This window comes from Sabethes cyaneus, chromosome 1 (genome assembly GCF_943734655.1).
Source record: "Sabethes cyaneus chromosome 1, idSabCyanKW18_F2, whole genome shotgun sequence".
NCBI lineage: Eukaryota > Metazoa > Arthropoda > Insecta > Diptera > Culicidae > Sabethes > Sabethes cyaneus.
Window position 1 is genome coordinate 173,556,660 of NC_071353.1, and position 18,961 is coordinate 173,575,620.

Sequence of the window (18,961 nt, forward strand, 5' to 3'; positions counted from 1 at the left end):
CGAGAACCTGTCCTGGCGACAGGTAAAAGCCATGGCGGGTAACCGTCAGCAGTGGAGATCTCTGATTTCATCCCTTTGTTCTGCCGGACCGGCGGACATGGACACATAAGTAAGTAAGTAAGGTAGTTGATCCAGTAGTTGTGGTAGTACCAATAGTTGCGCTACTATTCATTATTAATGCATATTTTCGTCACCGTAGCATTTTAGATAAAACAATTACATTCATTATATAAAACAGGTTTTTAGAAGTATTGGTAGTTAGACTACACCATTTAAAATTAAAGCATTATTTGCTAAAATGCCAATTTTCCAAAATCTAACGCGCAGTTGGAGCGCACAACTATAGGCGCTCATCTATAGTTTTGCTACGATGTTTTTTCACTTAGCAACCTAGCAGTGTATATGGAATAACACAATTAAAGGAACATCAAACTTAATTAAGGAAACATTAGCGCAACTGTTGGCACAATATAATTGAATCGGAAAATTCATTTTTGCTTTATAAAGCTTCTCGTACAACGAAAGCAATTGTCTTGCCTTGTGACAAATACTTTGTATTTGATAAATTTATATCCCACAAGCATTAATTGAAGCATATACCTCAATAAACAAGCAAAATGAAGGTATATTGTGCTTAGTGGCGCAACTAATGGATCATCTACCCTAGTAGAATTAAATTGGATAAGTTTTCTTTTTATTTAAATCCAGGTTTTATTTAATTCCAGACATACAATGTTCCATTCCAGTATATAGTCAATAACATTTTTTTTTGTTGCAATCAACAATTTCTGTCAGGACCGTAAATTCCAAGCACGGGATGCACCGATAAAGCCCAACCAACCTATCCTGTCATTTATCTCGTCCGGCTGTGCTTTCCATTGTCGGTTGCTGCACGAGTGCCTACAATGACGATTGCGATGCGGCCGTGCAGTCACGAGACGAGCATGCCCTGACCGGTTAAATCTTGTTTGATTTGGCTATTTTGCTTTTGTTTGTTTGTTGCATACAGCAGCCAGCCAGCCGTTCAACTGATTCTTCCAACTCTGCCGGACGTACTCATAGGGGAAGACGGGGTAAGACGGCCCCCCTAAGCGAATAAATTTCTAGCATAAAATGTGTACGAAAATTCACCTTTTCTTGTTCCACACATGTAAAAGCATTCATTTATCTACCATTAAAAATTATATAAATAATTAATTAGTTTATTTTTCCGTGATTTTGCATCAATTTTCGAAATGTCTAAAAATTACTCGTTCACAACCAGGCGGGGTAAGAAGGACCACCAAACGGGTAAGACGGACCATGGCGGAGTAAGGCGGATTGTGGCAGATTTGAAGGTTTCTTTGAGTTGTAAACACAATTTCAATATTATTAACTAAGTAAGAACAAGTTCTTAAGGGGTTTTTAGGTACATACTAAAAGAAGGTATAGTTTAATTTAGAAACCTGCTAAAAGCAGAAACTTTACTACTAGTTCAATTTAGAAAATAAGAGTAGACGTTATTTTACTCCACTGGTTTTTATTTACTCTTTTCTTGGCGTTATTTTTGTAGATTTGTCAGCAGGACGTTTACTCTTCGAATACCATTAACTTTAGGTGAAGGTAAAGAAGGCACCGTTAAGTGAAATGGAATCATTGAATTTTGATTCCGTTAGATCCAAATTTACATTGATTGTGTTATTCGAATGGCACTTGTTGGCTTCTTTTGACGTGGGAGGCTCTGTGTTAGACAGGGTGATCTCAGATTCAGGGATAATTTTTATTACAGGTGTACTCTATTTCGAAAAAGACACTGATGAAGCCTGCAAGTCGTAAACGAAATGCGTATCTGTCAGAATAACAAAATAGTTAGTCAAATTTAACAGGAAAAAGGTTGGTTTTTTTCATTCAATATTTCTAAAATCTATTAAGACACTGAACAGAAGAACTTTAGACAATTATGAGCACTATGACGTATGGCCCTTTTACCCCGTGAAAAATGGCCCGTCTTACCCCTAGCTAACAATTAACATTATTTTGCTTTTATCTCTCAATCCATACTATTTTATATACATTTTCCGCCACATGCAGAACAAGAATTGCCCAATTAAAGTCAGTGGTAAGAGAAACGTCAAAATACTTAGCTTTTTTTGGCTGAAAAACCTTAAATTTGTTGCTGCTGAAATTATATCGCATGAAGACACTGCAAACGAAAAGTTTGTTTTTATTCTAGTTTTGACGTTGGATACGGCCGAGTGCCACAGGTTGTCTCGAAAGTGTTTAGATAGGCTAATAAACAAAACATACTGGGGCATTTGTAGAAAATTTAAGTATTTCTTGACGAAATCGATGTGGTCCCTCTTACCCCGCCGGGCCTTCTTACCCCTTGTTCCCCTACTTAAGCAATATGGCTTTCTTTTGCACCATCTTGTGATGTTGTCAGTTCACCGGTTCATTCATTTTCAGCTCTATGTATTTTGCTCGAATATCCTCGTTTGAGAAAAAAAACACCTTATCCGATCCGATGACGTGTGTTGGTTAATGTTTCAGAATTTCCACTTAAGGGGAAAATCGGGTGAATTTTTCGGTTCGTAGCGATCACGGTTGTAGTAGTGTCGTAGGACTGTTGGCGACGCTGAGCAGAGCACATCAATGGACGTGAATGAACGAGTTCGCTACGCGGACGGGACGGAACACGGAAAGCCGGCTGAGTCGTTGTCATTGCAGCCGTTTGCAGAACGAACTTGTTAGGTCATGAATGAGTAATCGGTTGTTTTGGAGGAATGTGCTCCGAAATAATGTCGAAGTGGGAAGTTGGCTTGCTGAATGGTTTTGAATTTAAATCTAATTCACTTGATTGTTTTGATTCATGTTGGCCAAAGTTGGTATTGTTTTAATTTTGTCACGGATTGTTTAAAAAAAATAAAGATGAAAGTTACGATGATCTCAATTTCGCAATAGTTACCTACCACATGACAGGGAGCGACTCTCTCGAAGGTTCGTCCAACAACAATCAATGAATAATAGCAGCTTGAGTCACCTTTTCTCCCCCGTATCTGGAATCTGTGAATCGAAGTGATTCATAGAAATGTACGGCCTTGTATAGGTAGTTCAATTAGAATTATGCTATATTGAGCAGTAGCCCACCGGATGTGCATTGTGATGTGATCATTGCGTTCCAAGAAATTCAACTTATACAGTGAGATTTACACATATTTTAAAATTTAGCGAAACAACACCCAAGTTATTTGTTTAATTCCCTACGAAATGTATTACACGCTACTTGATGAGTTTTAATTAATGAACTTTCTTTGGTTACGTGATTCACCGTTCTTTTTGCATCACAAAAAGAACGACATACACTTGTAGGACATGTAGGCCATCGATAGCTGCATTACTGCATAGCTCAGAACGCGTGCTGGCTGGGGAACCACGAAGCAGGCATAGACGATACTGTGGATGATGCGGCTGATGGATGACCATCGGATTAGCCTGCCAGCCAGCGTCGGGTTCGGTCCGGTCAGCAGGTACAGGAACGCCAACAAATAGAAGGGCAACAGGTTTTCCAGGTCATTCCGATGAGCTCTGCAAATGGTATCATAGGTGGATTAATCAGTGCTAGCTAGCGTTCAAAGCTGTCACCGAAAAGTGCAACGGACCTGCGTACTCGTTCCACGTGGGGATCGTACTGTCGTTTCCATTTGGCGTTCATAAACGCTGCATCCTCTCGGCTTACATAGACCTAGAAAAGTTGAACATGTTTACTTATCGGTAGTTTTTCACTTTTACTCTACTATATATGTATGTTTTTTAGCTGGAAGCCCAAATTCGGCTAAACCAACATTGTGTTGGTTGAGGCTTTTTTTGCCATATCATGATGAAATGTTACATTTTGTTTGTTTCTCTCCAAACTACACGCATTGCTTGTTTTCGTCAGTAAGGTAATGTTGCAAATGATCATTCTCGGTTTTTCTGATTGTTAATCGAATTAAGCACCAATGTGTTTTTGAAAAACGTCACATCTTTGGTCGCTAATGTATTTACCGGACCTAAGTGGACCGACGGAAATGCAAACACGGTGGCTATAATTTCGTTATCAGCACCGCATTTGTTTTGACATTCCGAAAGCCCAAAGTCGGGCGCGATAAAGTTTCGCAAAAAATGGGCGTTGTTACGTTCGCAAGCAGCCTTTATCGTGGTGCGCGCACTGATGCCTGCGATGACATCGCGTACGTTTTTATCGGCTCGCGTGAATCGACAGTGTCAACAGTGAGCCTATCTCTCGCCTCGAAATTGGGAACGGCTTACCGACCAACGGTCGGTCGTCGCGATCGATCGTGTGTCGTCGATTGTCTAGTTTCCAAGTGAATTTCGCCGAATGTTTTGATTGTGACCAGCATCAAGAGACCGGTTAGTGTCGGAGCCGATGCTAATTATTGTGCAAACTGTACGAAACCAGTTTCTTGTGGAAATTATTGGGAACCGAATTGATTGAATCGTATGTGATTTTCCTATGCTTGGCTAGTTTTAATATCCATTGAGTCTATTATTAAAGCTATTGTTATAGGTCATGTGACTCAAAACAGTTTGGTGTAATGTTACACAAACCGGTAAAATCCCAAATTCCGTGCAAATTGGATTTTGCACATTTGCAACCAAAATTTTGACAAGACAATTGAGCATTGCTCTATGTTTTGTGCCGTGCCGTTGTTTGCAAACTGTGCACTGACTTGCTGCTAACTTCAAAGCTTAATTTAGTATTATTATAGATAATAAATAGCTCTACGCGCATTCCATCAAATTTTCCTTGGCAGAAGCGGTATAGCTAAATGAACCAAATCTAATCTAATCTAATCTTATGAATAGCAATTGCACCTAGCGCACGTTTCTTATGGGTTTGTTAAATTCATGAAAAAACCTTCGGCATAAACAGCTTTTAAAATGATATTACCCTTTTTCACCCACCGATTGTCAGATGTCAGATCGGCATCTTACAAGCAGGCAGGAAAAGGAATTCGCCTTGTATCAGCCATGAGTTGCGCCGTAAATTAAGTTCAAATTTAAAATATGCGATGGCCATATTTGAAAATTATCGTACAAAATAGGTCCCAGAATCTGGGTCTCACTTATTTTACACGAGCATAGTATAATGAAAATCGGCATGAAAGATGCCTTGCTAGTGAATTAAAAAGCGATTGTTCGGCTCGAAATTGCATTTGAAATCAGATTTGAAAAATTGAATTCTGAGTTGAAATTAGAATTGAATTTGAGATCGAAAAGAAAATTGGGTTTGAAATTAGATTTGAAATTGAACTTCAAATCGGAGTTGAAATTGGCTTCACAATGGGACATTAAATTGAACTTTAATTGTGCCTGAAATTAGACTAGAAATTGTGCTAGAAATTAGTCTTGTAATTGGACTTTAAATCGGAGTTAAAATTGGAATTATAGTGAACTGAAAATTAACTTTAGAATGGAACATTATTGCATTTCATGTCATGCATTGCATGACGAAATCGTATACTCGAGTCGTACACGATTATTACGACAGCCTATTTTGTTCAAGTCCTTCGATTGATGTCTTTTCAACAGAACACACTCATAATGGGCTGGTACCGAATGGCCGAAACACAAATGTCGAGTCACGAATGGCCGAAATCCAAATGGCCGAATTTCAACAACAATCACAAAAGGTCGAGTCATGAACGAACGAATTTTCTCGGAATGACTAAGTAAGCAGTACGTCATACATAGTTAATTATGTTAAATAAAGGTGTAGGTGAGATGACTCATCATCAAATATTGTTGTCGAAAAATGCGGAAGGAGAGAGCAATGCAAAATTGAACAAAATACAAACAAACAAAATAAACTTCAGTTAGTTATTTGGAAGCTTTTCTCTTATTAATTGTGTCAAATAATTTTAAGTCTACATTCATTTTCGACTCGAAAATAGGCGAAAAAATTGCTGGTAACTAAACTAGTTAGAAAGAGATTGTCAACGTAAGCAAAATGGCGTTTATTGCATCCGAAGTACAGTTTCATTGTTCTGTAAACATGACTGAGATGGATTTTTAAAACAATTATAACTTTTGAGGATACAAACAGAAACATTCAATTGATACTTGCTTTTACAGGTTTTTTGTTGTACTTTTAAGTAGAAGTTGTGTGATCTGCCACCATTTGCCACCTTGGGAAATATTTAAGTTCAAAGAAGTACTATTTTTCACCAAACAAGCTCAAAATCTCCGAAACGTTAGAAAATAACATGTAATAATGTTCTTCAGAAACGTTGATTTTAGCAAGATAAACAACTTTCTAGAACACTATGAACACGTAAAAATTGACCAGAATAAATCAGGGTTGTTAAACTGTTTTAAAGGGTTTGTCCGCGAAAAACGCTTCATAGATAATTTATATGAAGAGATACAAGTATGGTGATAATACTTGATAAAGTTGTTTGTATTGATATTTACTACAACTTTGCCGAAAGTACCAAACCTGTATCTCGAATATACGAAAAAATAAATTTCGTATCTCACTTTTAAGGGAATTAATCACCCAAAGACTTCTCTCACAAGAAGGGGCTTGTTATACCAAGAAATGTTCCTAAAGACACTACATGCGAAAAACTTCACGTTCCGGCGCAATATCACACGATCACGTTTTTCGCTGTTTGGACCACTGTGCGGCGACATGAATGCATTCCAATGCAATTTTTCTTTACAAATAGCTAGCAAATGACGCCAGCAACCGTTTCATGCAGAATCAATCCGTTCAAGTGAATTTGCATCGCCGTGATAAGCGGAAGTGAGGAGACACGAAGAGAATTCTCATTTGCACTTAGACCCTTTTCACATGTTGCTCTTGATATTATTTTAGGTGAAAAATTTGTCTGCGTGATGAAATAGAGGTCCAAAACTGAACTTATATGCCTTTACCTGACCTTTTTTATTCTATTTGGTGCACAAAATAATCAATTGCAAAACATGCGAAAAAACTTTTTTGGGTGTTTTTTTTCAACACGTTGCCTACAAAGCGTTGTAAATGTTGAAGTTTAACCGTTGTTTGCTCAAAAGTTATATTACTATGAGACTAGACGTTGATGGTAACTTGTCAGCCCTAGGACAATAAAAACTTTAAAACTACGGGTGTTTCACAACCGAGGCCGTGTCACAACAGGGGACAATCCCCTGCCAACCGGTTCTGCAAAGGGTAAAATGACCGAAAAGCCGAACGAAAGGGTCATGTTACACTTTGTCATGGCGATGTTCGATCCTCAAGGCTTGCTTTCTTCGTTCAACGTTTTCGGTCGTATGTTGGTTCAAGATTTTTGCGGGACTGGCTGCGATTAGGACGAGGACATCGACGATGAAAGTGGATCCGTTGGAACAAAGTGCTGCCTATGACTGAAGAAATGGAATTAACCAGGTTGAAGATCCTTGCATATCTTAGTGATCGTGGATTCGAAATTCGAGGAAAAAACGGAATTAAATTAGGCTTGATATTGGGCTTAAGATCGGAGGTGAAATCTAAATTGACTAAAAACTTGAAATTGGCCGAAAATGGGACATTAAATTTGAATTAAAATGGTATTCTTTATCTGCTTCGCACTTCCTAATCAGGGGATTGACTCATTGAGAAATTATTTGGCCATAAATTAAAATTTTTGAATAAGGTAGAGCACGGCAGTGCAGAGTACTACCACAGAACAGAAGTGGAAGTTAAAATCAAAACTCGTAACTCTAACCTTTTACAGATACTAGCGAACCTGGCGGTGGAAAGTGGCTTTTTACACGGAAAATTTACTATACTGTTTTCCAACTTTAGACTAGCTCAGCCAAAGCAAAGTTGCCAGAACAATTCTATTGAATTCCTGTACGGAAATGGCAAAAAGGTGTTAATAATCTTTATGCTCACGCGACCAAACCAACAAAAACTCAATCATGCATTTATCAGTTTAGTTATATAGAAGTGAAGAATTTTCTAGGAATCTCAAAAACAGTGCATTGGCAACAATAATTTACATTCGTCTAACATAAAACTTCACTTTTCCTTCCGGCGAGAAACAGATGATGCCGCTACAAAAGCTAAGTTTGCTGCTGCGGAAATATCGTATTAATTATTCTTTTACACGCACACTAGCATAAAAGTGATCCAGTGATCCAGTTGAGTTGGCTTCACCTATTTTGTTCGAAAACGTCAAAGTTGCCACCGTGTGATCAAAACTAGCATAGGTGTTTTTTCATCTCTCAAACATGCTAATGTAGTTGCCGCTAATCGCAGGTGATCAATAATAAAAATCAAAATCTATACCTACGCGACTTTTGATTTTACTCCTGTTTTATACGATACACCGGTTACGCATATCGTTGGAAGTTTAGCATAGAGATTGCTGACAAGAATATTACGCACACATCGCCGCGTATACGTATACCCGATTTGTTTGCATCTGGAGTTTTTTTTTCGTTGCAAAGTGTTTCCCGATGCATACAAACCACCAATACAGTCGCACATCAACAATTCTTATATTGCAAATTGCATTAAAAACGCGAAATGCAAAAATCTTGTAAACAGTTTGCAAGTAAAATTCCAGCGGCGAGTTGTCAAATATTTATGTCAACTATTGCGAGTGTCAATCCCAATAAATTGACATGTAATTGACAGCTCGTTGCGGGGATTTTACTTGTAATATGTCTGCAAGTTTCTTGCATTTCGCGTTTTTGATGCAATTTGCAATATAAAACTTGTTTAAGATCACAAGCCGCATGTTGATTTCGATTCTCGTCTCGATGATACATTTTGAAAATTCATAACACTTTTCTTTCTGGCATCCTTGCCAACTCGTCTAAATGCTCCAGTCTCGTCACTAGGGACTGGTGAGGCTGTCAAACTCTACATATTGTCCGTATAGCATTTATCAGTTTTGGTTTTGCTCTCACTTGCTGGTTGGAAGTATTAAACAGGAAGCAATTAAACACTGTATTTTTATTACAATTTTACTATTATTAGCTGTTGTCTCCGTTATGAAATTCAACTAGTCGAACCAACTGAATCTGTCAGTTCGCTCAGTCAAACCAAAACAAAAACAAAAGTTGGGTATTTTAATCCCCCTGTGTCTCGTCTAATCTGCCTGGACAGTGATGAAATATGTAGTTATGAATTCTTTTTTTTTACGATATTCCTAATTTAAAAAGTTTTTGTATAGTTGTCTTCTGTAAGTTATTTCAATTTATTGCTTCTTATAAATTCAAATGATTTGCTCCCGTTGTACAATGCATGTCGTTTGATTCCCCAATTAATTTGTATTATCGGTCCATCTAAACGAAATCATCATCAAAAAGGACCCAAATTTTGAGCTTGCTCTTTTTCATCCATTTTCAATCCGAACTTCGTTTTCTTTGCCTCGCTTGAAAGGTATGACCCAAAACTGACACCCAAGGTAAATTTCGGAGTATTTTGTTGAATAATGGCCGCTTCAGCGTCGGCTCCGGAACATCAACCACCTGTCTCCGGGGACATTTTTGTATTTTGAGATAATTCATTTTGCGGCACATCAAATCACATCGGCTTAGCAAAATAACACTAATGGAACTACCCAGTTACTTGGGCAGATAGACAGACTTCGCAGCTGGTTATTAGAGTACAGGATAATTACGGGGCTAGTGCAACGATCCTACTGACTCTATAGCAGCACCTACCAGCCGAGATTCGAATATATGACGACTTGCTTGTTAGGTTTGCATCTTACCCCGAAGCTAACTGAGTGGATTATGATTCAGCACATATGGGGTTATTCAGGACAAAAATGTGTAATACCTTAGAAGCTATGATACACGGTATGCCTTCAACACATAAGATGGTTTTTATTCCAATGGTAATGGTTGCTTCTAAAACTAAAACTTCTAAGTTTTCAGTGCCATGCGATTTTGTTTCAAACCGCTCCAATATAACCAGAACTACCCTGTTAACCGGTTCATTATAAGTTATATAAGCTATATACCCTAAAATCATCAATTGAACCCAAACCCGGTTACTGAAGTGGCTATTTGGTTCCAAAATGTCTCCATTGTACTTCCATCAATGTCTTTTGATCAAAGCGATATGATTTGATGTGCCTCATGATGCATTATCCCAAAATCCAAAGAATTCCCCTGAACCAGGTACCGGATGTTCCAGATCCGATAGTGATGTGGTCATTTGCTTTCAAAATGTCTTTATTATACTTTCAATAGTCTCATTTTATCAAGATGATGTGATCTGATGTGCCGTAAGATGAATTATCCTAAAATTTAAACAATGTGTCGCGAATCAGGTACCAGATGTTTTTCCGGTGAAGTGGCCATGTTGGTCCAAAATATCTGCATTACTTCTATTAGTCTTATTTCATCAAGCTGATGTGATTCGAAGTTTGCGGTACAATGCTTGCGGCAATGAATTATTTCAAAATACGAAACGAAATTCGAATTAAAATGATAATGAGAGCAATCTCAAATCTTTTTTCTAATGCATTAGGAAGGTTAAGAGGTTATACTATACACAGTTGAGAGGACCAAACCTTTTGACCAAGGATGGTTCGATCACTTTGACTCAATTTTGATTCAGTTGACAGTACCGTCTCAGCGGAGCAAAATTTGACAATGTGATATATGAATCATTTATAGAACAAGTTATTATCTACAATTTTGCTGAATAAAGTTTTGCTGTATCTTTTGTATTTACGGTGCTACAATGCTAGTACCTCTTTATTAACTAAATGAACGTTCATTTAGTCACTAAACTGTTTGGCACATAAAGATCATTTACTGGGCACATTGCAAAAATCTATATATGGGACACATAGAAACTATACGAAAAGTTTTCTCAGTGTAGCCGAGATTCGAACATACGACGACTGGCTTGTTAGACTAGCATCGTACCTCGAAGCTAATTAGGCGGTGCTAACTGGTTTGTGTATGTGACATAAAATTGGTTTGTGTATGTGACGCCTATGCATGTATATGCATATGTACATGCGTGCATACATATATACGTAAACATAATTGTCTTGTCGAACTGAGTCGAATGGCAGTCGCCATTATGGCTCGAAGAAGCTGATGGATATATTGATGCATATCCAGTTTTTTACATGCCATAATGGCGGACGGCGTTCGTAATATTTGGATAGCATTTTTGACATTTCCTAAATACATGGCACGTTTTCTTTCCGCACATTCCGTTAGTTTTAACGTGAACGTGCGCAAAGAAAACGTGCGATGTAATTACGAAATGTCAAAAATACTGTCCAAATATTACGAACACACTAACACAGATTATACGGTTCACCAATATGGCTCGTAAAAAGCTGGATAAAATTATTGAAAAATATTCTTCTTTACGGAGAAAATGCTCACTTATGTTAAGCAAATAATATTTCATTCAGATTTTCAGGTTTATATACCCACGAGCGATAGGATGCGTCTTGAAAACTGCTATCCAAAATAACAGCATACTCTGTGAAAAAAAATATGAATCAATCCTGCATAGAACAATAACGTGACTACTGTTTTACCTGACTCACTGCGAATATGCGTGTTATTGAAATAAAACGTCACCATGCGTTTTATTCGTTTATAACGCATATGCAGCTAATATCGATAACAACCGATTTTTTATAAGTTGTGCTTTTGTTATTGTATTTAACTTGTAAAAAGTTGCATAAATAACAATTCAGTTTCACAATACAATTATTGCGTACTACTAGCACTTGCAATATAACGTTTAAGTACGTTATTTTCGATACAATGGCGATATTTTTCGAAACCTTTCGAACCAACACGATACCGCGAATTCAACGCTATGCGCAGTGAGTCAGGTAACACAGTAGTAGGCCCTGTTGTGATAATAGATACGATATTTTGATAAAATCATGCATTTACCATTTTGGACTTATGGCCAACATTTTGCATCAAATACTCCTATGTGCGAAGTAAAGCTGAAATATTTAGACGAGTTGAAGAATTTCGTTTAGACGAGATTTTGAATGACAAGTGCACTCAAAACAAAAAGTAGTCAAAGTTCTTACTTATTGGTAGAGTTTTAGACCAGAGCGTAGATGCCAGGTTTTGCTCGAACGATTGTTCGAACTTCCACTTCTGTTCTGTGGTACTACTTTTAACTGCAGTATTGGTTAATTTTTATACTGCCGCCGAAAGGGAAGAAATGTCTAATGCGAAGAATGATTAATTAGATAAACTGGAATACTTCGATATAGACCAAAAATCTATCGGGTTGTGTAATGGCAGGTAGGGCCCTTACCCGAATGTTTTACTCACTAAACTACTACTGGTCTAAAGGGTGTCCCACATCAAATTGTACAACGGAAGAAGAATCTCTTCTTGAGAATTTGAATAGAAGTTGTTTAGAGTGTATTGTTTACACTGTTTACTCGAAACTCTGACCATCGAACGGAAGGAGAAATACGGTCAGAATGGATGTTCTAGTAGTGATCAGGATCAAACGCGAGTCGTGGAAGCGGTTAAGGAGAATCCCAATACACACAAAGGCTCCAAATCGTCACGATCGGCAAAATACGATGGGAGAGTCACGGGTCCGGAAACTGTATACCCAGATACTGATGAAGCCTCATTGTCGCATCATGGACGATGAGACTTACGTCCTTAAGAGGACTTTCGGCAGCTTCCGGGACTACTGTTCTTCACCGCCCAGCACAAGTTTAATGTTCCGGAGGAAGAAAGAAAGCAGAAACTTTCAAAGTTTACCAAGAAATATATGATTTGGCAAGCGATCTGCTCAGCTCATGTGGCAAATGGAGTGCGCCGTTCTTGACTGCCGGGACTGTAAACGGGCAGACCCCCCTCAAGGAGTGTCTACAGAAGTGTCTGCTTCCTCTGTTGAAGCAACACGAGGGCTCTACGATCTTCTGGTCGGACCTAGCTTCGTGCCACTATTCCAGGGATGTCATGGAGTGGTACGAAGCCAATGGAGTCACTTTCGTATCAACAAACATGTACCTTCCCCTCCAACGCACCGGAATTAAGGCCCATCGAAAAATACTAGGCTATTATTAAGCAGGCACTACGGAAGCATTCCAAGCAGGGCAAATCTGAGGAAGATATGAAGACAAAGTGTGTTTCCGTACAAAAGAAGCTGCAGCCAGATGCTGTACAAAACCTTATGGGTGGAGTTAAGTGTAAGGATTGAAAAGGATCGGTCAACTAGGTAATTTTCAACAGCGTTTTTTCCGTGATGCAATCTGATGTGGGACACCCTTTAGTAAATTAAACAGCGATTGTGTGGTTCGAAATTGCATTTGAAATCAGATTTGAAACAATGCAATAAGATTGAAACCTGAGTTGAAACTAGATTTTCATTTGAAATTCGACATGAAATTGCAATTATAATGAACTTAAAATTGGACATTAAATTAAACCTCAATCGGACTTCAAATTGTGCCTTTCTAGTCTAAGAAATTGTACTAGAAATTAGTCTTGCAATTGGTCTTTAAATCGGAGTTGAAATTGGAATTAGGATGAACTTTAAATTGGCTTCAAGATGGGACATTATATTGGACTTGTGATCGAAGAAAAAATTAGAAGAATATTAAACTTAAATTGGACTTGCATTTGAAACTGTTCTCGGGAATCGGGGATAAAATTGGAATTCATTTATGCTTGAAATTGGACTTAAATTAGACTTGAGAACGGAGGCGAAATTGTAATTAAACAAGAAAATGGGACATTAAATTGGAATTACTTCGATTCAATTGGACTTGAAATTGCGCTTGAAAGTGAACTTTAAATTGGATGAAATTAGAATTAAATAGACTTGAAACTGGACTTGTCTTGGAACATTAGATTGGATTTTAAATAGATTGCACTTGAAGTATGAAATTAGAAAAGTTACCTGGAAGGAGCGTTAAGTATAGCTGTGGGTCTCTCAAGTCCCTGCTGAACGCTCCTTCCATAGATCTAAGCCAAAAGACAACGATCGATGGTCATACCTGGAAATGCTTCATGTACATACTGAAGCAGCTATGCTAGGAGGTGCGACCTGGGCAGAATATGGAGTCGGTTTCGTAGTGTTGGGAAAGCAAACATAACGAGTTATCCGTGGAGGCCCGTAGTTGATCGTATGTGTGTGTGTTGCGAATTAAGGGCGAATTTGTCAACTGCAGGCTAAACAACGTATACGCACCGACAAATGATAAATCCGATGATGCTAAGAATGAGTTCTATAACAGGCACGATAGAAGTAGAGAATGTCCAAAACAAGACGTGGAAATCATCATCGGAGATGCAAATGCGCAAATCGGAAGGAAGGAATTCTTCCGTCCTGTCATTGCAAGACATAGCCTTCATCTGTCGGAGTGTCGACCAACGATAACGATCTGAAGCTCATAAATTTCGCCGCGGCCAGAGAAATGGCCATCTGTAGCATCCACGTTCCACGTCTGAATATTCGAAAAAACACCTGGAGACATCCAAATGGGGACTCTAGCTCTCAGATCGAGCTCGTCTTGATTGACGGTTGACACTATTCGGCTGTCAACGATGTACAGTCTTTTCGGGCACCAATTTTCGCGTAAGGTTGTCGAACGCGACGAAGGCTCGCACTGAGAGGACGCTATGTTTCAACATCTAGCGATTGACGGCAGATGGCGTGGCAGCGGAATACATCAGAAAGCTTGATCAACGGAGCGCAGAACAACAAGAAGAAAGGGAATATACAAGTGGACTGTGCTGTCCATGGATTCATAGTTGACGTAAAACCAAAGTGATCAAAATGTGCTTTTTCGGTCCTATGCATTTTTAGCGGCATAACCCGAGTAGGAGAAAATTATTGAAGAATACCTGATCCAGATATTTTATGGATATTTTTAGATTAGATATTTTTAGATATTTATAGCTTCATAGCTGATTGAGTAATTCATTTGGTAAAGTACAAAAATGTAATATAACTCTAGCACAGGACGTGACACGTTGTATCGCAAAAGAGCCAATTTGCTGTCAAAACAGAGCCAGCTTCCTGATTGGCTGATTTCATGCGTGCAACAACAACAAAAATTCACAAGGGAAGCGCAAAAGTGTTGCTGGAAACCACAGCAAACACTGAAAGCATCAAGTTTTTTACGTTACTAGGTTTTTAAGAGCTTGTTTATCGTGGCGTGTTGACATAAAACAAACTAAATTGAAGTGGAAGTGTAATTCGGCTAGATTGGATCTGTTTTTGTGTAATTAGTGATCAACTAGGATAAATGGCTTCTATCATAAACTGCAGCTGCATTCTTGGAAACACTTTTCGTTGCCGTAGTAAATTTTGAAAAGGAATAACCAAAACAAAATAAAGAAGAATAAGAAGTTACATTTCACGTCCTGCCCTAGATATAACTTATTAATAACATGTTGAGGTATCATCGCATCGAGATATTCGTAAGTTATTCTTCATAAAAGTGCGATAACTAATGAATATCAAATTTAGATATGATAGCTGACTTGGATATTCATTAGGTGTGGATGAGGTTTTGGCTCCTGTTCGGGTATAGCGGGTGACAACTAAAATTTTGGGTTTTTTTTCTCAAGCTGTCAAAAAAAGAAAAAGAAAAAGGTTTTCTTAACAATCATGGTGTTGGTCGTTACGTCACCTATGAATCCATGGGCAGTGTGGAGGCAGCGTGGAACTGCGAGAGAAGTGGTAGCCACGAGGCGTGGAAGGCAGCGTAACAGCTGGTTTGATGCCGAATGCCCGATAGTGACAGATGAGAAGAATCAGGCCAGGAATCGTATGCTCACTGCGGCTACACCACGTCAGAACAGAGGAAGATGTAGAGAAAATGAATCCTTTGTCTAAAAGAACTCGTGTACGCGGAGCACGTTCTCGCCCGCGCAGCGAAGAGATTCACCAATAACGACACACGGAGTTTTTAGAAAACGGTGAGGTGCAGGAATTGTGCTATGCCTTTGATGTGCAATGACAGCGCCAAGCTGAAGGAGCACTTCCAGATGTTGTTGATTGGAGTGGTAAACGCGGAGATCAGTCCCAGGTTGAACTTCTAAAAGCAGAGAGCGAGCGGCTGTACAAAGCAATCCACCGGATCATTGTCAAGATCTGGGTGGAAGACCAAATGCCGGAGGAGTGGTTGGTTGGCCTCATTTGCCCTATTTTCAAAAAACGACATCGACTCGAGTGTAAAAACTATCGAGGATCAATTCTGCCCATAAGTGTTTTCCCGTATCCTATTCTGTAGACTGAGATCGTTAGCGGAGTCCTTCGTCGGCGGGTACCAAGCTGGTTTTCGAGAGGGTTTCTGCCGTCAGTTATTAGACCAGTTGTGAGAGTAGGTATAACTTGCAGACTCATAATCTGTGGACTTTAAGGCGATGTACGATTTTGTCAAACGAAATGAGCTGTGGGTCACAGCCTGTGGCAGATAATGCTAGAACATGGTTTTCCGACGAAACTAATTAAGCAGAGTCGTTCGATGCTGAATGTGACAAAATCATGCGTCAGAATAGCGAGTGAGATGCCAGCCGCTTTCGTGACGTTGGATTTATTTCAAAGTTAGTTTTTTTTATGAAAAAACTCTAATCCTATGAAGTTGACGATATTTCAAGAGTTTCCAAGGGGTATATCGTTGTGTGACAAATTCGTTAATTTTATCCAGTTGTTTGATATTGCAATAACATTTTTGCACCAAACAACGGAAAAAATTTCCCACAAAATAGAAAAGTGTAATTAATAATACATTTCACATAGATTGTACATTTCATAAATGGTCGAAAGCATTTACAGTTTACGAAGCAAACTGTTTACGTGCTATGGAATGTAGTAATTGGATAATCGAACCCGGCTTCGACATGGTTACCATTTCTTGTATGAACGAATTAGGCTAGAAGTTGTGCGCATTGGGCTGCAAGTTCTCTGACTGACTGATTTATACGAATCGCGTAATGATTGCTTAAGTGGCGCGAAAGTTTCGTAACTTGTGGGTGCAGGCTCTGGACTCCGAAATGAAACTTACATTTTAGTTCAATACAATTTGGAGAAAGGAAGTTGGTTATTGTAAAACATCGAGAAGTATGATGAAACAACAATAAATTACTAACATGTGTCGTTGATTCTTCTCGGTGAAGTATTCACCGAGAAGAATCAACGACACATGTTATTAATAACGTTACGGTGACTAAAAATATAAAGAACAATAAATTACATTGAAATATTGAAACGTAACCGTGAAATTGAAAAGTAGAAACAAGTCAATTGAACATGTACCATTTTTGGACTGTCGTTGATAAAACGATTGTATGAACATGACACGACTTCACTAGTTTTTTTTTCCTAATTTTTATAGAAAAAATTGCATAAGTTCTTCCACCAAGTAACAACTCTTCTTCACGATGTTGTTAATTCCTTCCAGCCGTCAAAACTTGTGCAAGGCCTGCTGCAAGTACCCGGAACAGTTTCGTTCTTGCATGCTAGTAAGCTTTCAACAACAACAATTCCGGGAGGAAAAGTCACCTGTAGCTATGCAACGTTGCACGCCCATCATGCAACAAACGACGTTGAAACACGGAACAAAGGAACGAAAACACGCGCGTGATACAACCTACCCTTTTCCTGATCCTGGTCATGGATGTTAGCAGACCTACGCCAAGCATTTTCAGTGCCAGCAACGCGCACCAGAAGGCGTACGTTCGGAACAGGTCGGCATCCAGGTTGGCCAGGATGCCCTCCATAGTGATAGTAGTTTCCATTTCACTTTCACCGTTAATATCACTGGTTGGTCACTGGTACGCGTGGTCTAGTAGAAACTACGATCGGTCGGGCGGTTGAATGTAAACTGCTTTCCCGTTATAAATCGCAGCCTTTTTACCTCTAGGCGCCGGCTTAGCTAGTCGGCCTTCGGTGTGGAAAAGCGAAAAGCTTCATAGAATACGAAAAGCCTTCGCGTAGGGGTTCGCCGCTTGTGTGTGGGGACCTAACCAGTGCGAGCACCAGTGCTGCACCAGCGCAGCAGCGGTGATGCAACATGGTGAATAGTCGGCCGGGTAGGGGAAAAGAAAATAACAAAGAAACCAAAGCTTTGTTACGTTATCAAAAGAGAGTTTGAAAATTGGTACCGTAAGCGCGCCTAATTTTGCGCATGGTTCCTAATTCGGTGCACCACACATTTCTGTCAAAACTTTCAATTTCCTGCAAATTTTTATCTTAATTAACGTGTCAATTATTAATTTGAAAATGTTTAATTTTTAATTAAAATATACAGTGCGCAGAATTAGGAACCATGCCCAGAATTAGGTACGCTTACTTTTGGATGTTTTGCGTTGGTGCTTGGTAGGGTTTCTAGTCACGGTCATTATGGTTATGTTTAGACTGTTGGTTTGTGTTTGTTTGTCCAGTCAGCATAGATATCATCTATGCGCTTATTCTGATTTGACTAGAAAGAAGGTCTGAAGAGTCAGTGCCCTCAAGCTCTGGCACAATCCTGTTTAGTTTGACAGTTTTATACACATCGCTATCATTGGTGCTTTTCATATATGCGTTGTGCTGGACACGTGTTTGTTGTATGGATTTTTCCTTACATGGTTTTAACACGATTTTTAACACGGTAGTTCGCAATGTTCCGTTAACCCATTTCCTCCTAGCGTTGCGAAAACGCAACGCACTTTCATTCGTTTCTAGAGAAGACCCGGTTGAAGATATCAACTTGGACCCTGAGAAACAAAGAAAGATTGGAAAAAAATCTAATCGACCTGTTTTTGCTCAAAGGTCAGATGTTACATGTAACATAATTACAGCTGTGACAAAACAACAGGTTTTGCTATTTTTCAGACAGTTAAGGAAAAATGCTCATAAAACTCGATTTTACCTCTATTAACGCTTGACCTATCAATCAGTGTTAGTAAGAATCGGTTGCTTGCCAAAAAAAACTTTGTTTCATAATTTTGATTATTTTTGTAATTTTCAGATAGGTTTGAAGCTTTG

The 18,961-nt window shown here is 38.9% G+C and overlaps 1 protein-coding gene across 1 annotated transcript; it reads right to left on the minus strand.

Annotated features, from left to right (window-relative positions):
- Nucleotides 1-3,320: 3,320 nt before the first annotated feature.
- Nucleotides 3,321-17,712, minus strand: LOC128732454 (microsomal glutathione S-transferase 1-like). The gene is made up of 4 exons (XM_053825704.1): nucleotides 17,587-17,712; nucleotides 4,024-4,167; nucleotides 3,639-3,721; nucleotides 3,321-3,564 (listed from the first exon to the last, which is right to left on the minus strand). The coding sequence occupies exons 1-4, from the start codon at nucleotides 17,710-17,712 to the stop codon at nucleotides 3,321-3,323; spliced, it is 597 nt and encodes a 198-aa protein (XP_053681679.1).
- Between the last annotated feature and the right edge of the window lie 1,249 nt (nucleotides 17,713-18,961).